Genomic DNA, 22,721 nt, shown 5'->3' on the forward strand with positions numbered 1-22,721 from the left:
TTTAGACAAGATGTTTCCAGAAGTCAAGGTGCTATCATGCTTGGACAAACTGACATTCTCCAACGACTCACCGACCATGATGATGTTATTCGTTCAGTTTTTACTACAATGGAGTTGATGGATGCAAAGATTGAGTCTCAATCTCAATCTCTTAATACTCTAAGTGAACGGGTATCTCATCATAAACCATATCTGGAGATGCTCAACAATGGATTAATGAATCTTTCTGGGAGTATGGACTACTTAATTACTCAAGTCATGGCCGCTGATGCCAAAAAAAAAGGAAGAAACACAACCAGAAGGAAGTCAACCCGAAGTTAGAAGAACTGGAGACTTGGCAGAATTCTCTGCCAGAAGAAATCTTAATGCTGATGATCAGGATGTTGAAATTATTTTCAGAGACATTGGCACTGATAACTAAAATCTTTGTTGTTTGAGTATCTTAATATATTTTGTTGTTTTATATTGTCGTTATCTATCTTTGCTAACATCCAGGTTTTGGCATCACCACAAAGGGCGAAATTGTTAGATCTAAATTTATTGTGGCGATACAAATCAAAACCAGTAGGCTGTTAACTAAAATCAGTAGACAATTTAAAAGCAGGACTAAGTTTTCAGAACTTAGATAACCAGAAGCAGAACCTAGTCTGGAATTAGGATAACTTGACGTATTTTATGCTAACGGAAGTAGTCTTAAATGTTACCGTTATTTTATCGAGTATAAGTATTTATTGCACCATTAAATGCTGTACTAAGTCATTTAATTCGATTTACCCATTTTAGTAAGTAACAAGACTGATTGTGTTGAAAGCTATTTGTAGGATCCATTTAAGGAATAAAGCTGTTTCTTTCAGACACCAAAAGAGCCGTTTTTTATTATAGACGTTGGATTCAAGTTATCTATATATATGGATCAAAACAACTTGAAGATGACTACTGATCTTTTATCTATCCAACGCTACTTTGAGCAACCACGAATCAATCACCATCTTCTAAAGCTCAAACTTGCAGAAATGCAGTACATGCTTCATATTTTACATCTGATCTTTGGAGATCATCTTGTACAGTTATTTCTTCATCTCTTCAAGCAAAATACCTTACTATATTTCGAGAAGAGTTTGTAAACTGGAAAATAGTCTTTTCCAGAACTTTGTTATTTTGAGTCACTTTGTGTTTAGTTACTAAGATTTTCAGTAAGCAAAAGATAAGCCCTGCTGAAGTGGGTGTGTACAAGTGTTGTACTGTAAAATCCAAAGTCTTTTAGTAATACCTTCTGGAAACAGAAGAAGGGGAGATGTAGAAAATTTTATCTTCGAACTTCCAGAAACAACTACTGTTTTATTGTCTACTGCTATTACTGTTTTTCACCCTACTTCATCGGATCGTTTCCGCACTTATCATTTGATCTGCTGGACGTACTATTGAACAAGAACATCTACAATCTCTAACAGGATTCTAGCACCCTTTGCAAAAACTATCATCAAAGGAGAAGAGTTTATTCACCCCCCTCTAAACTCTACATCAATCCCCAACAATCTACCCAAAATCTGAAATTACATAAAACAAATATAATATCAAGTTCTGATCCACAAAAATTACGGTCTCAAAAGCCGAAGAAAGAATAATAATACATAAAACAATAACTAAGATGTAAAAAATAAGGCACCAAACATAATACTTGAGTAAACCGTATATCAAATTCGAATATGAAAAGCAAAACAAGAACGTCAGAATGTTTATTTGTATGACCTGAATCACTATATGATGAAAGGCAAAACAAGAATGTTGGATAAAACGATATGGTTCAAACATGGCAACTCATTAGAAATACAAAGGTTGAGTAACTTGTTGGTTTGCATCTTCAATCAGGCACATGCCAAAGGAACCAAACATTAATTGATAATATGAGTTTCACTAATAAGCTGCAAGGATCCAAGAGTTTCCCCTAATTTTTTTGAATATGAGATCATAGAGGAAAACAATAACACCCAACAATTAAACATGAAACTGTCAACACAACATTCTTCTCATAAATCTGAAATAAATCTGATATAAAAACATATTGTTATCCAACCAAATATGTCACTAAAATAAAATATTAAGAACAATATCATACCTCACTATGCAAGCTAAAGAAAATTTTAATGATTTCTTCAAAATTTGAAATAAAATGAAACTAAAAACCTAAAATATGCGAAATAGTTTTTTCAGATATGAAATGAACCTAACAGTTTCTTCAAAAGTACAACTCATGCCTCATCATGCAAGCTAAAGAAAAGCTCCAATTCATGTGTATTGTTCACCAACAGCTTTTCTACATCAACTATTTCCTCCAAAGTGAATCCCGGAATGTTCTCCAAAGCTTCAAAAACCATTTTTCTTGCATTTGATGCATCATGTGCATAACCAATCCTTTGTGTAATTTTCTCCAATCTAGCATAAGCCTTATCTGTAAATTTATTCATCATCTCAACAATAGTATCAGGATCGACATCAGAAGATTTACATTTTTTAGAAGCTGTCTTTTTCTCATTCTCATTACAATCCACACTACTTCTAGACATCTATGTTGTTTCATCATACGAATCATGTAGTAATTTGTCAATACCAATATCAACATTATTTTCATTTTACTTTTCCTTATCATTTAAATCCTCCACCATGTTAGAAAATCCTCGTGCATGCTCACAGTAGCTCTATCATTTCCAAAAATTTTACACCAATCATGATAAAATGTCCAAGACTTGTGTCCCGTCTGCCTTGCATTTGGATCAACTTATAAAACCAAAAAAAAAAAAAAAAAGAAGAGATATAACTCGATAACAAGTATGATATCAAATTAAGTATTCATTTTTTATTTAATGAATACCAACAAGTATTATGAATGAATATTAATTATTACTATACATGAATAGTCCTTAGTATAATGAATTATCACCAATAGGTATTGTAGATGAATACTAACTAATAAGGATGATATAAAAAAATATTCAAATGATATTTAATGAATACCAACAAGTATTGTGAATTAATATTAATGAGTATTATAAATGAATAACCATAAGTATAATGACATAATACTGATAAATATAATGAATGATTACCAACAAGTACTACTGATGGATACTACTAATGATGATATAAAATGAAGTATTCCCTTATTATTTAATGAATACCAATAAGTATTTTGAATGAATATTAGTTATTGTTATAAGTTAATAGTCATAAATATAATGAAAGAATATTGGTAAAAGTTTTAATACTTAAGTGGCAATATCAAGTATCACTTGACAAAAATTAGGCACTTTCTTTACAAATTTAGGTATCATAATGTTATTTTATGAATTCTAAATAAGTCATTCGAGATTATATTCCAAAATTATTTTTTGACAATACAAATAAATATTTTTTTAGTATTTATGAGGCCACATCAAGTATCATCTGACAAAAATTAGATACTTTTATACCTATATATTGATATATCATGTTGTTATTTCATGAACGCCAAATAAATCATTTAAGATTAAATTCAAAGCATATTTTTTAAAGTAAAAATAAACAAATTTTAATATTGAAGAGGCCATCAAGTATATCATTAAAAAATTTGTGTATTTTTTATATCAACAGTGTTGTGAATGAGTACCAATAAGTATGATATCAAATTAAATATATTATTGGTGTTTTATGAATACTAATAAATATTTTGGAAGAATATTAATAAGATATTGCCTACTACTTAAACATTACGAGTGAATACTAATAAGGTATTGATTGTAAACATTACCTAATACATTTTCCAAAAAAATACCAACAAGGATTGAATTTACAGTATCGCTCGAGATCCAATATTTTTTTACACATTTGGAGTATTGAAAGAGCCAAATCAAGTATTTAGATCTCCAAATAGGTACTTTGTCAGTCAAAATAAGTATTTATTCTTATTTCAGATGAGTGATAAACTATGTTTTTTTTTTAAATTAAATGACATGACTAAATATCCTAATATATTTTTCATGAAAAGACCAACAATGACTGCATTTATGATGATCGCTCAAAGATCCAATATTTTAGACATTTGGAGTATTCAAATAGTCAAAACAAGTATGTGAAACCCTGTAATAGATACATTATACTCCAAATAAGTACTTACTCTTATTCCGCTATGAGTGAAGAACCATATTTTTTTTAAAAAATTAAATAACATGAAAAAGTTATCCTAATATTTTTTTTCATGAATTCGAAAATAGGTTATTTTTTAAACATTTGGATATTCAAATAGCCAAATCAAATATTGAAACCCCAAAATATGTACATTTTAGGTCAAAATAGGTACTTTTTTCTTATTCCATGACAAGGGATGAACTATGTTTTTTTTTTTTAATAAATGACATGAATAAGACATCTTAATGCATTTTTAATGAAAACATCAACAATGATTGAATTCATGATAATTCTCAAAGATCCATTATTTTTTAGTCATTTGAAGTATTCAAATATCCAAATCAAGTATCTGAAACTCCAAAATAAGTATTTTGTCTTTGTGTGTCAAAATAAGTACAAATAAGTATTTTGTGTTTGTGAGTCAAAATAAGTACTTGCTCTTATTCTATTGTAAATAACAAAAAATGGCAAAAACGTAAACTTGAATTCGTGGGAAGTTAAAACTAAAATTATGAAGTTGTCGGATACCGATTTATAAAAAATGATATCTACATACTGAATCTTAATTTAGAGTGAGTCTCATGTAAGACCGTCTCACGGATCATAATCTGTGAGACGGGTCAACCCTACCCATATTCACAATAAAAAATAATACTCTTAGCATAAAAAGTAATATTTTTTAATGGGTGACCCAAATAAAATATCCGTCTCACAAATACGACCCGTGAGACCGTCTCACACAAGTTTTTGTTTTGGAAAAAAATATTTTACTCAAATTGACTCAAAAATAATAATAATGTATTAATAGTTGAGGTGCGGAGGAATTTCAGTCCCCGCCTACTATTCCCGCCCAATCTTCGAAGAAATCCTCAGCCAACACTCACACAAAACTAAAATGGAAGCAAGCGGCGGCGGCGGCGGCGCTGCTCCGACTGGATGCTACAAGTGCGGCCGCCCAGGACATTGGTCCCGCGATTGCCCTTCCAATCCTAATTCAGCCGACCCGTCTATTCCCGATTCCAATCTGAATCCCAACTCTTCTTTGCATCACCCCAGGCCACCTGCAGCTGTGCATAAACCTCAGAAGGCGCCAAGGACCAGGCCGAAACTGACTCCGGACCTCCTCCTTTCCGATGCTGGCATTGGACACGTACTCCGCCATTTCCCTCGTGCTATCAAGTGCCGCGGCCGCGGCTACGAGGTCAAATCTTTATGTTACATTCTCACTTATCTTTGGCTGTCCAGAAAATCATATATTTAACTATAGTGTAGCGCCTGAAGTTAGTCTGGTTGGAAATTTAGTTGGGATAATTGGTTGTGTGCAGTTGTTCACAATCAGAAAACGGAGTTTGGGAGGCAAAATATTTTTTTAAAAAAGTTTTAGGGGGAAAGAGCAAAAATTAGGCCCTAGTTAATGAAATTTAAAAATTGAACGGGGCGGTAGGGTGGCTCCGTCACGGGGCCTGTTCAGTGTAATAATGAAGATTTTGATATCCCTCAATCGCGTTTGCAAAACCTTTTGACTCCATTTCCCACCATGTACAACATAGTTGTCGCATCAGCCATACACATAGTGTTCACTCATTTACTTTGAACTATTTGATTGGCACATTTGGAAATATTAATTTTAATGAATTAACTTTTGGGCGACCAAAGATAAGACATTGGCAGGACGAAAATGTTACCGACTTATGTATGCAGATAAGTTACTTCAGTTGAATTGTCATATGTTCTTCATGAAACAAAAGTTGCAAAAATTGGACAAAGAGCACTTTTAAAACAATTGAACATCATTTTTATTTGTTATGATTTGTCGGGTGACTGTTCTGCGTCTTCCACAGAGTCTACCCCAATCTGTGGTGTCTTCTAGTGTACTTGTTTCCATGCTACTTCAATGAAATCACGTCTGTTAGTTTAAACGTATTATATTTTAGTATTTTAAACATAAAAGAAAAAATAATAAAACTCCAGCTTTGTGGTCTTTTTGGGTCATGTTTTCAAGAATGCTGTTATTTAGTGTAGGTTGACGATCTGGGACACCTGCTTGGACTATATGCTGAATGGCACTCACGTTTGCTTCCCTACTACTCATTTGATCAATTTATAAATAAAGTTGAACATGTTGGTGCCACAAAACGTGTCAAGGTGAGCACTTTTCTACTCATGTTATTCTTATCGGTCCATCATTCCCATCTTATATTGATTGCTAGGATATTGTATTGAAATTGATATGTAGATGACATTATTATTACTTGAATTTCCTGGCTGCATTTATCAATCCCAAAATCTGTAAAATACTTGCTAGCTTGGGAAACAAACAAATGGCCTTTTATGGAAGATCTTGCTAGGATATTGGATTGAAATTGATATGTAGATGACATTATTATTAGTTGAATTTCCTGGCTGCATTTATCAATCCCAAAATCTGTAAAATACTTGCTAGCTTGGGAAACAAACAAATGGCCTTTTGTGGAAGATCTTGTTACTTTCTTAGTATTTAGTTGCTTTTATGGTTGTTGAATATAAAATTATTACCACCGAGTGTAGATAAAATCATACCAAGGGATAAAATTCTTCATTATCTGTAATATGTTAGTTTCCCTCTTGATTTCAGATAGTTACAAGTTAAAGGCCACCAAAGTTGAAAGAAAGGACTAAGGAGTGAAAAATAGAACACACCATGCAATATTAGTAGCATGATCTTATTCTGCTCTAACCACTTAGATTTTATTTGCATGAGTAATTTTTTGCTCTGCGAATCTCTAAATTGGGCAATTGGCTACACTTTCATCTTAACGTTGAACAAGAATGATTAAGAAACTCTACTTTTTTACAGTTAATTTGTTTGATCAATCGGTTGGTGGATCGTAAGTAGTATTGTCAGAATGATGGACATGACAATTTTATTTCTGTGAGAAGGGTGCTTTCTTTAATTTTTTTATTTTTCAATTCCTTCAATCAGGTCTGCCTTAGAGATTTAAGAGACAGGGTTGCAGATGGAGTAGACCCTACAAAGCTGCGTGAGTCAGAGGTCATTAAAGACTCGATCAATGAACAAGGTAAATCAATAATCACAGTCTATATACTCGTGTGAAGGAGTTGGTTTTCAGAATGCTCACTGTGCCAGAGGCCGGTTATATAGTTCAGAAAATCAAAAGTTGAAAATTAATTTTTATTAAAGAATGCTCCAAACAAATTGAACTAGTTTTAACAGTATTCTTATTTTTGCAAACATTTATATCATATTAGGTGGTCCCGTGGTCATTAGGAATTGCATAGGCTTTTTGCTTCTTTGACCGTTGAATTTTGATGCTTAGCTGATTGGTGTTATCTACTTTCATAGATACTCAAGGCGACGTAGATGAGTCAACTATCTTCCAGGAAAATTTATTGCAAAACAAAAACACAAATAATTGTCAAGATATTCCTGACCGCACCTGGGAAAATACCACTGAGGTGAGTATATCAATAATCTGAGTATTTCCTTAATGTTCCTTTGTTTGGTTACTTGGGTGAAGCCACGAAGAGTAGCTCTAGGTTTTTTATTTGTCTGAGAAAAATGCTAGCAACTCAACCATCTGTCTTACCGGTATCTCATAGTAACTGGGCGTAACAGCTGAAGTATGTGTTCTTAAACAAAATTGTTAAGAAGGGGTTGGCCCTGTGTGTGTTTGGTAGGCCTTGGAAAAGGTTATCAAGGAGAGGGATAAATAACATAAAGAGGATATCCATTCTTCAAGTGATTGCTAACGGTTTTTTAAATCAGTTTTCATGTATATATATGAAAGTCACACTTGTATATATAAGAGAGTCCATAGATTGATGATTCATTCTGTAAAACTCTCCTTGACTTTGACAGTGGAATTCTTATTGTTGTTGGCTGCCGTGGATGTAGGTTGAAAAACCGAACCACGTAAATTCTTGACTCAATTATTTTCGTGAATGATTCTTGTTGCTTGCTTGATGTGAATGATTGCTTCAAGAGCTTAAAACAAAGTGCGGAGGAAGATTGAGATAAAAGCTTCTGGTAATTGTTCAATCCATTCTTGATAAATTCTTCAAGGGTGTGATCGTGAATCATAATCACTACAAGAGGTATCAGAGCTAGGCTATGAGATATGGCGACGTCGAAGTTCGATCTTGAAAAGTTCACTGGCACAAACGATTTCAGTTTGTGGAGGATCAAGATGAAAGCTCTTCTTGTACACAATGGCTTATTTGATGCCATTAATCAAGAAGAAGGTGTCGCCGGGAAAGAAAAGAAGATGCATGCGGAAACAGAAGCAAAGGCCCATAGTGCCATCCTACTATGTCTAGGCGATGAAGTGCTTCGAGAAGTCGTGGAAGAAAGCACGGCTCTAGCGGTATGGAAGAAATTGGAAGGTCTCTATATCAAGAAATCTCTCGCAAACATATTGTATTTGAAGAAAAATCTCTATACAATCAGCATGGAAGAAGGAAAGGACTTAAGGAAACACATGGATGATTTTAATAAAATCATTCTTGCTCTCAAGAACATCGATATTAAGATCGATGAGGAGGACTATGCAATTCTGCTTTTAAGTTCCTTGCCAAAGTTCCCATTTCTTATTCTCAGCGCATATCCTATCTTTGCGTTTCGAATCACCCTCTCCGTCGATCAATTTTAACTGCCGATCGGTACCGGTGACCGGTTGCCGACTTCTCCTCCACCGTTTTATTACAAATACCACCGGCAGTCTCGTCGATTCGGATTCGTTTGGCTACCGTCTTCAGGAAACGCGTAAATGAATATTGGTACTGAATTGAAGCCGAACTTCACAGGGAACAAGCGGCACGTTTCACTTGATCCACAGGTTCGAAAATGGGAAGAAACGGTTAAGATCGAGTTCAAAATTTTCTCATTAAGGTTAGGGAATGTGGGTAGATCGATTTGGTGGTCTGAGAGAACAAGAAAATCATGCTATATGATGGACTTCGACTTCGACGAGGCTCGTTGGATCGGACATAGGTTTAAGGATTATCTTCAATCGAACCATATAGGATCAGAGTTCCATCGATACAGAGGACGGAATGCAGTTTTTACAACTCAGATTTTCCATAACAAACGAGGTACATTCTTAGAGCTGTCAAAATACAACAACCAGGGTAGAAGAAAGACTACAATTGTACCTAGCGGGTACAAGTCAGAGGGGTGGATCAAAATTTCAAATGCACTGGATAAGCTGTCGACAGGGAATTTCCAAAGGAGGAATACAAATTTCAAGTGTGATCAAGGAGCTGTCCAGACAATGCCAAAGATAAATCAGCAGATTGAGTGTGGTTTGGGGAAGAATTATAATAGAGGGATGACTAGAATTCCGGAAGAATGTAATAAGGTCAGATCGATGAAGACATGGACTGAATCAATCATTGTTACCAGAGATAGAGTAAATTCATCTTGGGAGCTAATCGAAAGAGCGCTTGGGAAAGCAACAAACCGGAAAATTGAGCTAATTCCATTTCAATCCAATAGAGCCCTATGGTGGCCCTACATTAAGACAGAGTTCGATTTTTATGTTAAATTGAAAAGGGGATTTTTTGATTTCGGAGTAGCACTGGAATTTGAAGGTTGGTCACAAGATATCAACACGATGGAGTCGGTAGAAAGTTGCTGCAACAGTTGGATAAGGATTAGTGGTTTACCTTGGGATCTGTGGACGCCGGCTACATTTAAAGTTATCGGCGAGCTTTGTGGAGGCTTGTTGGCCATTAGTGTTGACACACTACACTTTCGAGTACTCGAGGCTGCCAAGATAAAGGTGAAGGGGATCGAGGGAGGCTTCTTAAAAACAAAGATGGTGATTTTGCTGGAAGGTAGGAAACTTGAAATCAGAATTAGGGTTGAATCCTTCGATAATAAGGGTTACGAGCAGTATGAAAAGCAGACCTATGCTCAAGTGGTAGTGAATGGGAATAAAATCTTGGCGGGTTGGGGTAATAACAACATTATAAGGCAATATCAACGAAGGAGGATCAACTCAGAAAACCTGCTGATGACAATTCTATACAGGAAGTAATACATGGACAAGAGAATAAGGAGACAGACCTAAGAGTACAACGAGGATCAGAAAATTCAGGAGAGAAGTTAGATGAAACATGCGGATCAAAAAGTGTATATGAAAATCAACAATTAGGAGGACAAAAAACAGCATCCTTGAGTCAAACGAAGGGTGCAAAGGTGATCAAGATATTGAGCAAAGTTGATCCAAAAGACGAATCAAAATTCAGTACAAACTCCATCGAGTCCATGAATAACATGCAGAATGAGGGACAGCGTACCACGGCTGAAATCGAGAGGAATCATAAAGATGATAATAGATTTTGGAATACATATTGCCGACGCAGCAAAATGAAAGGACGGAAGGAGGAAATGGAAGCTCAATTCTGCAGGAATATGGAAAAAACAATTGCCAAAAGCAACGGGATGATCGGGGATTTTGAAGATGTTCTGTCGGAAGACTTAGAGGATATGGAAGTTGACGATTCTCAAGATGAATTCAGAGATGTGGAGTTAGTGTCTACGGAATCTGAAAGCATTGGTTCGGTCAGTAATGATGATTCTGTTACAGATGAAGATGAATCAATGGATCTGAACGGGCTTTTCGAATCGACTCTTGTAAACAACTCCTGCCACCTTCTGTCAGGTAATTCGACGTCTAATGTGGGACATGTATTTAAAGGTACTCAAACAAATAACCCTTCTATTTCTTTCTCGCTTAATGCAACTTCTCTTTCTTCCGTCTCTGAGTTTGTTTTGTCTAGTGGTCTAACGGGAGGGGGGTTAGGTAGGGTTGATGGAAAGGGTGGTTGTGACAGAGATACACGTCCAGGGGCTGGGGAGGAAGGAGTGATGGGTCAGGTTGGGAAAGGGGATGGTCAGAATATAGATGTGAAGTGTCCAGGAGGGGAGAAAGTTACAGACGATCTTTCAAATAAGGAAAATATCAGGAGTAATTGTGGAAGAAGTATTGACATAGGCAACAATCTGAAGGGCAACAGCGTGGTCTTATGAAAGTGCTGTCTTGGAATATCAGAGGTGGGGGGGGGCAGCGAGGAAAAGACAATTGGTAAAGACAGTTATTCGACAAGCACAACCGGACATTGTGGTTCTTTTAGAAACAAAAAAAGAAATAATGGATCGGAAATTCATAGCCAGCGTGTGGAAGGCAAGATTTGTCGATTGGGTGTGTCTTTCGTCGATAGGAAGGTCGGGTGGGATACTTGTCATGTGGGATCCCCGACAGGTTTTAGTCACTAAAAACTTGATTGGGGAATTTTCTGTGTCAATTGAAATTGGTCGGAGTGATGGGACAGCTTGGTGGTTCTCAGCTATTTACGGACCTGTTAGGCCGAGGATTAGGGAATTATTTTGGGATGAATTAGCGGGGTTGAAGACGATCTGTGGGGAAAATTGGTGTTTGGGAGGGGACTTTAATGTGGTAAGGAATTTAGGGGAAAAAATTAACAGCCAATCATTAACAGCAAGTATGTGTTGCTTCGATGGTTTGATAGAAGAGTTGGAATTACTCGATCCACCACTTCTAAATGCAAAATTCACTTGGACAAATTTCAGAGAAGTGCCTATTTGTTCAAGGCTTGACATATTCCTTTTCTCGGGGGGTTGGGGAAGTTTGTTTCCCACAATAAGACAAATTGTTTTACCAAGAATCACATCGGATCATTGTCCGATATTGCTTGATACAAATAAGCTGAAATGGGGACCTACTCCTTTTCGTTTTGAAAACGTTTTGTTGTCACATCGGGATTTCAAAGACCAAGTAAGAACATGGTGGGAAGATGGGGATTTCCAGGGGTGGGAAGGTTACAAATTCATGCAAAAGCTGAGGTATACCAAGAAAAATGTCATTATATGGAATAAACAAGTGTTTGGACATGTGGGTGTCAGATTACAAGAATTGGGAAGCAAGATTCAGCGGCTGGATGGGATCGAGGCAGGAGGTCTTTGGTCAGATGAGTTAAATCAAGAAAGAAGGGAACTAAGGTGCGAATTGGAAACTTTGAATTTCAGAAATTTTCAAATACAAAACCAAAAAGCAAGAGTGAAGTGGCTACAAGAAGGAGACCAAAACTCAAAATTCTTTCACAGGTTACTAACTCATAGAAGGAACAGATCAATGATAGACAGAGTGGAAATTGAAGATGGCAGTGTTGTCACCGATGAAAAACAAATCGAACAAGAGATATTAAAATTCTATGGGAACTTGTTTAAGAGGTCGACATGTGATGGTGAGAGCAATGAAGAATTGGAGATGGGTCTTAATGGGTTGTATTGGTGTCCCATAACGAATGTTGACGCAGAGGAATTGGAGAGACCATTTGAAGAAGACGAAATCAAAAGAGTGATTCAGGAAAGTGATGGTTCTAAAGCTCCTGGGCCGGACGGGTTCACAATGGCTTTTTTTCAAGCTAATTGGGAGACGCTGAAACTGGATTTGTTGAGAGTGTTTGCTGAATTTTTCCAAGACGGGATTATTAATGGGATTACCAATGAGACTTACATATGTCTTATTCCAAAGAAAGAGGATGCGAGTAAAATCAACGACTTTAGACCAATTAGTTTGATTACGAGCTTATACAAGATATTGGCTAAGGTGTTGGCAAATAGATTGAAGAAAATTTTGGGCAAAACAGTGGCGGAGAATCAATGCGCTTTTGTTAAGGGGAGGCAGATTTTGGATTGTTGCCTAATAGCAAACGAGGTGGTGGAAGAATATCGTCGAAAGAAAAAAAAAGGGCTTCGTGCTTAAAATAGATTTGGAAAAGGCTTATGACAAGGTCGAGTGGAAGTTTCTTGATCATGTTTTACGCAATAAAGGTTTTGGGGAAAGATGGAGAAGATGGATTCGGGGTTGTGTATCTAATGTGTCATTCTCCATCATTATTAATGGAAAACCATGTGGGAAAATCTTAGGGGAAAGAGGCTTAAGACAAGGGATCCTTTATCACCCTTTCTTTTTAATTTAGTGGCTGATGTGTTGGGAAGGCTGGTTGATAGGTCAAGGGAGACCAATGAACTTAAGGGGTTTGAGGTTGGGAAAGATAAATTGGAAATATCACACCTACAATTCGCTGATGACAGTTTGTTCTTCGCAAACTCAGAAAATGATGTGGGTATTGCTGGAAATAATCAATCGGTTTGGTAATGTTTCTGGGATGAAAATTAATTTGGGGAAATGTGTGGTGTTGGGATTGAATTGCGAGGATGAGGAGGTTAGAGAGTTGGCAGTAACTATTGGGTGCAGAAAAGAGAATTGGCCTATCAAATATCTCGGGCTTCCCTTGGGAGGTAATCCCCACAAACTGGAATTCTGGGAATCAGTTTTATCGAAAATGTCCAAGAAGCTTGCAAGCTGGAAAAAAGGATTTCTATCGAGGGGCGGCAGAACCATCTTGATTAAATCTGTTCTGTGCGCTTTACCATCTCACTACATGTCGATCTTCAAAGTGCCGGTCAAGGTGGCAACAATGATGGAGAAATTGATGAGGGATATTTTGTGGGATGGAGCTGATGGGGAGAAACACTATCATGTGGTTGGATGAAAACAGGTTATTAAGCCTAAGGATAAAGGTGGATTGGCTTTGGGGGATATTTGTCTCCGTAATAAAGCTTTGCTGGGTAAATGGTGGTGGAGAGGGTCGGTGGAAAGGGGGTCCATGTGGATTAAGATTATCAAGAGCATTTATGGAATACAGGAAAACGGTTGGGACTTGGGGCGGGCGGATAGAGTGACATTCAGAAGTCCTTGGAAGTTCATTTCTCGATCTTACCAGGCTTTCCATCAACTAGTTAGGGCTGTGCCTAAGCAGGATAATCTGGTTCGTTTTTGGGAGGATATTTGGGAGGGAGAGGTCTCATTTAGGTTTAGATTTCCCTCATTATTTCGTATTTCTGTTTTTGTCAATAAACCTATCAGTCAGTTCTTAGAAGTTGTCAATGGGGAGGGAGGTTCATCTTTCAATTGGGATGTCAGGTTTAGAAGAGATCTTTCGGAGAGTGAGTTGGGGGAATTTACAATTTTATCGGGTGTACTTCAAAATACAACATTGGATATGAGTGTTGAGGATTATAGAGTTTGGTTGGGAGATCAGTCAGGGTTGTTTTCGGTTAGTTCTTTTTATAATTCTTTTTTTAGTCTTTCCAATTCCATTGCTTTCATCAGTTTCGATTATATCTGGAAAATACATGTCCCACAAAAGATTAAGATTTTCTCGTGGATTGTGGCATTGAGGAAGCTTCCTACGTCCGACTCCATACAAAAAAAGTGGAAGAATTGTTCAATGTGCCCACAGTGGTGTTGTTTATGCAGACTTGCAGAGGAGAACCAGGATCATTTGTTGTTGCACTGTTCATTTGCTACTGGTATTTGGCACAGAGTTTTACAAGATCTGGGATTTCAGTGGGCTATTCCGAGGCAAGCAAGAGATCTATTCCTTATGGAATTCGTGAATCAAGCAGATAAAAAGATGACCAAACTATGGAAATTGATAATTCATCATGTATTTTGGTCACTTTGGTTGGAAAGGAACAAAAGAATATTTGAGGATGTTGAGGACTCTGTCGATCAAGTATGGGAGAAATTGAAATTCAGAATTGCGGCATGGTCATCAAACTTGAAAGAGTTCCGGCATTTGGGGATTTCTGACTTAGTGAGGGATTGGAAATATGCGTGCATGTAATAGTTTTATAAGATGAATAAGGTCCTATAAGTTATGTCTATTGCAGCTACTGATGGGTTAGGTAGTAGCTTTGTATTGCGTTGCGGATTTCTTATCCGCAATCTGTTGTAACCCAAATCTTTATATATATATAAAATAGTCTTCTATCAAAAAAAAAAAAGAAAAATAAAAAATATTATAGCTGTGTGTATTTTAAATTTGCTGGAACCCTCAGCCAAGTGTACCTGATGTTGTATGTGGATGATATGCTCCTGACCAGCAAGGATAGAAAGGAAATAAACCAGTTGAAGCAACAACTCAGTGAGGAATTTGAAATGAAAGATATGGGAGCAGCTAGTAAGATCTTGGGCATTGATATTCTGCGTGACAAGAAACAAAGGAAAATGGTGTTGTCTCAAGAAGATTACATAAACAAGATCTTAAGCAAGTTTGGAATGTTTACCTCCAAATGTGTGAGCATTCCTCTGGCACAACACTTCAAACTCACTGGTCTCACAGTCTCCACAAGAAGCTGAAGAGATTCGATATATGGAGAAAGTTCCCTATGCCAATGCTATTGGCAGTATCATGTACTGTATGGTTTTGCACTCGTCCTGACTTGGCATATGCAATCAGTGTAACTAGCAGGTTCATGGCTAACCCGGGTAAAGAGCACTGGACTGCTCTATAGTGGGTTCTCCGATATCTGAATGGAACCAAGGATGTTGAATAAGTTACATGGCAGAAATAAATCCATCTAGAGTGGTTGAAGGCTATGTGGACTCAGATTTTGCAGGTTGTATGGATACCAGAAAATCTCTGTCAGGTTACATCTTTACAGCATTCGGTGGAGCTATCAGCTGGAAGGCCACTTTACAAAAGGTAGTTGCTTTGTCAACAACTGAAGCGGAATATATGGCAGCAACCGAGGCAATAAAAGAAGGAATGTGGCTCCTTGGTTTCATAAAGGAAGTGGGAATACAACGGGAATTTGGTTGTATACTGTGACAACCAAAGTGCTATACATCTCATGAAAAATCCAATGTATCATGAGAGGTCCAAGCACATTGATATAAAAGTCCACTTCATACGAGAAATCATTTCGAGAGGTGAAATTTAGGTTGAAAAGGTTGCTTCAGAAGACAACCCTGCAGATGCTTTGACTAAGGTGCTATCATGTCTCCAAGTTTAAGAAATGTCTAAACTTGGTCAGGGTTGGAAAGACGTAGCAAAAGGGACTGAAGCAGCCAGAAGCGATGGGAGCAACATAAGACAAGGTGGATACAATAATCACAAACAGAGCCAAGGTGGAGAATTGTTAAGAAGGGGTTGGCCCTGTGTGTGTTTGGTAGGTCTTGGAAAAGGTTATCAAGGACTGGGATAAATAACAGAAAGAGGATATCCATTCTTCAAGTGATTGCTAACGGTTTTTTAAATCAGTTTTCATGTATATATATATATGAAAGTCACACTTGTATATATAAGAGAGTCCATAGATTGATGATTTATTCTGTAAAACTCTCCTTGACTTTGATAGTGGAATTCTTATTGTTGCTGGCTGCCGTGGATGTAGGTTGAAAAACCGAACCACGTAAATTCTTGACTCGATTATTTTCGTGAATGATTCTTGATTGCTTGCTTGATGTGAATGATCGCTTCAAGAGCTTAAAACAAAGTGCAGAGGAAGATTGAGATAAAAGCTTCTGGTAATTGTTCAATCCATTCTTGATAAATTCTTCAAGGGTGTGATCGTGAATCATAATCACTACAAAAATCTACTATTAAATTTTCATTTTTGAAACATTTGACCAATGGCGAGGAAGATCAAACTCCTAAAAACTTTTCGGGCCATCGGGCAAGTTTGATCTTCCTCCTAAAAACTTTTCGGGCCATCGGGCAACTTTGTCATACAAGACTTGTCTGGTGTGGTTTACCTAATTAACGTAGTTTGTAGGTTATTGCGTTTGTCCCGGATTTAGTCAGTGTGAATTGAAATATAGCGGCTAAGGGGTTAAAGTTGATCGTAGTTGATATTTATCATATCCATATTCATTATTTTGAGAATCTTTTTACGTTTAGTTTCTAGCAGAGTTGTCAACTAATTTAAAAACTTCAGGAATTTTCTCCATAACTCATAATTGTATGTCTTACCTAAAATATGCTAAAATGTCTTTTGCTTATGAACCTGATAAATTTCTTGTTATCTTGGTTTAACAAGAAAGGTACCATCATTAAACCGAACAAGCTTAAAACCGTTTCTGAATGAACTGTACATATGTCCAATCTTATTCACTTTCAAAACAACTTGATGTATTGATTAATTATAAAAACTTGTGTGGTTTCTACATTTACCATACAATGCCAACATAAGCAATATGCAGGAGGCTTCTCATTCTCTGCAAGTAGGAGATGCTGCACAAGTAGAAGACGCTGCAGCTGATGTACTGGCTAATCAGAGACCTGGCAGTAGTGCTGCTAATTCTAATCCAACGCAGATCATGTCTGAGGAACAGAGAGCTCGCATTGAAGCCAACAAGTTGAAAGCATTAGAGAGAGCTGCTGCTAGAGGCCGTTCTTCACGACCTGTTTGATGGCTCAGCTTTTCGGTCTGAATTTTGGAAATTTGATGTATTTTGTCTGACTAGGAAAGTAACGCACGTGGTTGACTAATGATCAAAACATGTTACGAAATTTAGATATTGTCTAAAATCATTTGAAGAACATGATGTTTAAGAGTATTTGTCAATCTAAATAATCATATATGTTCACTTGTTCATATGACAAACTTTTCAATCAACCTGATTATGACATAATAACAACTCTATCAAACTATAAAAGATTTTTTCATCCAAATATAATTCATAAAAGAAAAATAATAAATATAAATTAATAGAGTAATGGATTTTACCCATGGTCCAAACAACAATGTACTTAATTGAAGTACACAAAAGATAATACTAAAGGTCACAAGAATATAATAAACGCATGAACAAAAAATAAATGTCACAAGACATCAATTTCTACCAACATAAATATAATTGAATGATAACTACTAAAATGAATTAAATCCTATTAACTTTAACATGGATAATGACTAAAATAACTCCATCAATTATGTCAAAATGCAAAACACGAGGTCATAATAGGAAGCTCACAAATAAAACTCATATACATACATATATATATATATATAACTCATTTTTACGTGACTCAAGTTTAATGTAGAAGGGGCATGATGGCTCCAGGGTATCTATATGTTTCTGCTTTATATACACCACTTCATGCTTCTTAGAAATATTACTCCACCATTCTGTTTTGTAGCATTCACAATTCACCTCCAACTATTAAAAGCGACAAGTCTGAGACGATTTTACTTCCTTTTTAGGTTAGAGAATAAAAAGGTCATAATAAAATTCTGTCATTTTGTAAGGCAAATGGCAGATTTGAATAAATTAGTCAATATTTATTTTAAATATGACAAGAATTGCTTTTCCAAGTGAAGGGACCACCGCATAAGACGTACTTCCCAAGCACCTAAACCTAATGGCACCCAGTTTTCAAACTTCACCCAAAAATATCCACTAAAGTAGCAACTGCAATGTAAGTAGGACAAAATTTGGCGATTTTCTTTGACTATGACAATTCCATCGCATTTATCCATCCCATACTTTCAACCACCCAACAATAATCAACACGTTTTTTTACAAAAACAAAATTTGATCTTTCTCCAAACAGAAAAAAGTGGTTTTGACTACTGCAAGTCTGCAACACAGCATACATTCCTCAAGAATTTGAAATTGTCAACTCCCACAATATTTTTCATTGAACTAGATCCATCTTTAGATTTCTCATCTAACTAGATTCATGAATGAAAATATCATAAGGACGATTGGAACTCTGAAAACCAATTTCTCTGTAACATATTCATAACTGTAACAACAAAAAAATAATTCAAATTCATAGACACATGTCTGGGAGTAACATCTCCCGTGTTCATTGTTAATGCGAAAATTATATACACTGGATTTCATAACTTACTCATGATAAAAGGGGAGAAGATTCATTGGGTATAAGACAACCAGTCTTGCACTGATGTGATCGAAAGCTAGTCGTCGAGTTGATGTTGTCAAGCCAAGTTACTAACTGCTGAGTACAAGGCCTTATCCTAGGACTCTCATTTAAACAAAGACAGGCAATCTCGAAAACGGCTAGCATCTCCTCTGCGTATTGTTTCTCATAAATGAACAGATCAAACACTTCGATTTCCCTTTTCTCCCTTTTCATTTGAAGCACCCATGAGATTAAATCTCGGTACTCTTTTGGTCTACACATGTCCATGGGTCTCTTGCTGGTTAAAAGCTCCAAAAGAACAACCCCAAAACTATATATATCTCCCTTGTAAGTGGCAACAGAGGCTTGGCTATACTCAGGAGGGATGTAGCCTAATGTTCCGACAAGATCCGTTGAGACATGGGTGTCATATGGTAGAATGAGCCTTGCAAGACCAAAATCAGCCAAACGAGCTTCAAATTTCTCGTTCAAAAGGATGTTGCTCGACTTAATATCTCGGTGAAGGATGTGAGGTTCACAAGATTGGTGCAAGTAAGCAAGGCCCCTTGCTGATCCTTGCGCAATCTGCAACCTGGCTTTCCAATCCAAATAGGGAGGGCCATCATTTTTCTCATGCAACCAATAATCGAGGCTGCCATTCTCCATGTATGAGTATACTAGCAGCCTGTCATTCTTGTACTTGCTATATCCCTGAAGACGAACAAGATTTGGATGCTGAACTCTCGAAAGAGTTTCAATTTCAGCATGAAACTCCCTCTCCATCTGATAATACTCACCTGAAAGGCGTTTTATCGCCAACTTCATTCCACAAGGAAGGACGGCCCTATAGACCAAACCGAATCCCCCACAACCGATGATATTTGATTGATCAAAATTATCAGTAGCCTTCAAAAGGTCATCCAGAAAAATTTCTTTATCGTTCTCGTTCTGACAAAGGATAACAAGACTTGAACCTAATTCGTCAAAATCCTTCTCATTAGCAATAGCGTCCTCCATTTCTGGATCCACGACTTTTTGCCTTATCCCCCTTAAAATAATGACAAAGGTGATAGCAAGAAAACTAACAGTTCCTAGTCCAATTCCAACAGCCATTGCTATGGTAGCACCTCTTGGTCGTTTCTTTGATTTTTCAGGTGGTACGCTGGAGGCTTGGACACAAGGATGAGAAGCATGTTCACCACACAGCAGTGGGTTCCCTTCAAAGCTTGAGTTAGGAAAGGTACTGAACTGAACTCCAGGGGGAATTGGCCCGGAGAGATCATTGTGAGCGACACTGAACTTTGACAAAAAGCTAAGGCTACTCAAAGAAGACGGTATTGTTCCATTTAAATTATTGAAAGAAAAATCCAAAGTCTCAAGGCTCCTCATGCCAGACAAACTGCTTGGAATAGTTCCAGATAAATTATTGCATTTCAAATCAAATATATGCAACTCTTTCAGATTGCCGAAGTCTGGCCAGATTGGTCCAGTAAGAAAGTTATTGCCGAGTTCCAGGGTAGGAGGAAAGCTCAGGATTTGTTTATAAGGGTACCCTCTGAGACTAGTGTTCTTTTTCACGAAATATGTAAAATCTGGTGAAGGTTCCTTCAGTGTAATATCACCGTAGATAAGGGTCTGCAGAGTAGTAAGTTCTTCTGGAATGTGCCCAGTAAAAGAGTTGTTCGACAAATCCAAGTAAAACAAAGATGAAAAGTTTCCAAACCAAGACGGAATAGTACCCTCCAAGAGATTCCATGACAAATCCAACAGTTGCAATTTTGTGGAGCCTTTCAACCACTGGGGAATAATACCAGTGAGTCCGCAATTGGCAATAACTAGAGCCCTGAGTCCCGAAAACTGTAGACTAGGATAACTTGGCATTGATTCACCATGAAAATTCAATGTAAGAATTAGAGTGGTCAAGTTCTTGCAGTGTTGTAAAATATCCAGTGCAGCAGTAAGGTTCAAAACACTAGAGTTCGAAAGGGAAAGGTAAGAAAGAGACTGAAAATTCATGAAACTTTCAGGGATTTGCCCCTTGAAGTTAATCTTGGCGAAATTTATGGCTTTCAATCTTGGACAGGTTGGAAGGTTATCAGGGATCTTACCATGAAACTGATTAGTAGCTAAATCAAGTGAAACAAGATTAAGCATTGCTGTACAGTTGAAATCAATGGTACCAACTAAAGAATTGTTTCTCAAACTAAGAGAAGTAAGAGTTCCTGAACTTGTCAATGAATTTGGCAGTGTACCATTAAAATAATTCGATTGAGCTGAAAAAGATTTCATATTCAGGAAGTTGTGAAAAACATCTGGAATATTTCCTGAGAACTCATTGAAGGATAAATCCAGGTGAACAAGATTTGAAAGATTACCAATGAGGCCACTGAGCTGCCCAGAAAACATATTTTCTTGAAGAGCCAAGTTTCTCAAATTCGAAAGACGGAACAGGTCTTCAGGCAATCTGCCAGAAAGATCATTTGCGGCAAGAGTAAAATCCTGCAATGAAGTACAATTCCCAAGTTCCAATGGAAGACACCGACTGAAATAATTGGCTCCCAAATTCAGAACAGAAATCTTGGTTGAATTGCTACAAATCCCAAGAGGAACAGGACCAATTATCGAATTTTCAGAAACATCAAGAACCCTGATAGAGGGCACGTTTATGTCGGCGGGAAACCACCCAGAAATGTGATTATAGCTCAAATCCAAGACTTCTAACGCTGGCAAATGGAACAGTGATCCAGGGATGGGGCCCTTAATAAAATTGTGAGAAAGATCAAGGGTTCTGAGCTGGTCCAAACTTCCCAAAGATTCAGACAGATTCCCGGCAATCCCTTTCCTTCCAAGATCCAACTTAACCACCCTACCGGTGACATTAGCTTCATTCAGACCAAGAGATGACGAGGAGTTGCAAGTGATACCTGCCCAACTGCAGCAATCGGGTGAAGATGAATCGATGCCCCATCCTTCAACTCCCAACTCCAGGTTCTTCCAGAAACTCACTAATGCATCCAAATCATTAGGGTTGCATATCAAGCTCTGAGAATTAATGATCTTGGCTTGTAAAGAAAACCCAAAAAACACAAAGATAATACAAAATTTGAGCACAGTCATCTCACGAAAATGGAATAAAAGGGACAGACACAACACCACCCTCAAATCAAGAATCTGTGTTGCCATTCTTTTTCGATCTAAGAACATCAAGAAAAAACTGGACGAAAGAATTGGTAATGAAAAAGAAGATCTTTACCACAAATGTGGAGTGGGGTTAGGCCTAAGCGGAAGAAACCTACAATCAGTAGTGCCAGAATTATAAAATAAAAACAATAATTACTACAGTTGGGAGGAAGAAAAGATTATATTTTTGACTTCAAGAACCACTTCGCTGGTCCAAATGAGGCAGCTGTAGAGTGGTGCACTGCTGCCTTTTCTACTCCTAATATATACATATATATATATATATATATGTATATATATTAGGCGTGGTAGAAGAAAGATGGTGTGTGTGTTGGTTGGGGAGGCGACTCTTATCATGAAAAGCAAACGCATTCACCATTATATTTGGACATCTGACTTTAATTAGAAATAAATAAAAAGGAATGAATAACTTCAAAAGGAAAGGAAAAATGATAGAAAAAATCAAAAAAATTTATGTGAGACAGTCTTATAATCAATTTTATAAGACGAATATCAAATATGACTCAGTTGTTGGAAAAATAATATTTTTTATATTAAAATTATTACGTTTTAATAATATTTATATGAAAAACGATGTTCTCAAAGCTTAATATTTATATATTTTTTTCGTA

The 22,721-nt window shown here is 36.8% G+C and overlaps 2 protein-coding genes across 4 annotated transcripts; one reads left to right on the plus strand and one right to left on the minus strand.

Annotated features, from left to right (window-relative positions):
• Window positions 1–4,971: 4,971 nt before the first annotated feature.
• LOC140804243 (uncharacterized) lies at window positions 4,972–17,450 on the plus strand. Of its 2 annotated transcripts, none has more exons than XM_073160133.1 (5): window positions 4,972–5,362; window positions 6,184–6,306; window positions 7,124–7,220; window positions 7,505–7,621; window positions 17,263–17,450. In XM_073160133.1, exons 1-5 carry the CDS (start codon window positions 5,057–5,059, stop codon window positions 17,448–17,450), a joined length of 831 nt encoding a protein of 276 aa, XP_073016234.1. In that variant the 5' UTR covers window positions 4,972–5,056. The 2 variants fall into 2 exon arrangements, with proteins under 2 accessions (XP_073016234.1, XP_073016233.1); XM_073160132.1 differs by having other exon boundaries at window positions 7,505–7,617; window positions 17,241–17,450.
• On the minus strand, window positions 17,383–22,388 carry LOC140804242 (phytosulfokine receptor 1-like). 2 transcript variants are annotated; one of them, XM_073160130.1, is made up of 2 exons: window positions 18,898–22,388; window positions 17,383–17,500 (listed from the first exon to the last, which is right to left on the minus strand). In XM_073160130.1, the coding sequence occupies exon 1, from the start codon at window positions 22,111–22,113 to the stop codon at window positions 18,898–18,900; it is 3,216 nt and encodes a 1,071-aa protein (XP_073016231.1). In that variant the 5' UTR covers window positions 22,114–22,388; the 3' UTR covers window positions 17,383–17,500. The 2 variants fall into 2 exon arrangements, with proteins under 2 accessions (XP_073016231.1, XP_073016232.1); XM_073160131.1 differs by lacking the exon at window positions 17,383–17,500 and adding an exon at window positions 18,059–18,789.
• Between the last annotated feature and the right edge of the window lie 333 nt (window positions 22,389–22,721).

Source organism: Primulina eburnea, chromosome 11, assembly GCF_022965805.1.
Source record: "Primulina eburnea isolate SZY01 chromosome 11, ASM2296580v1, whole genome shotgun sequence".
Taxonomy (NCBI): domain Eukaryota; kingdom Viridiplantae; phylum Streptophyta; class Magnoliopsida; order Lamiales; family Gesneriaceae; genus Primulina; species Primulina eburnea.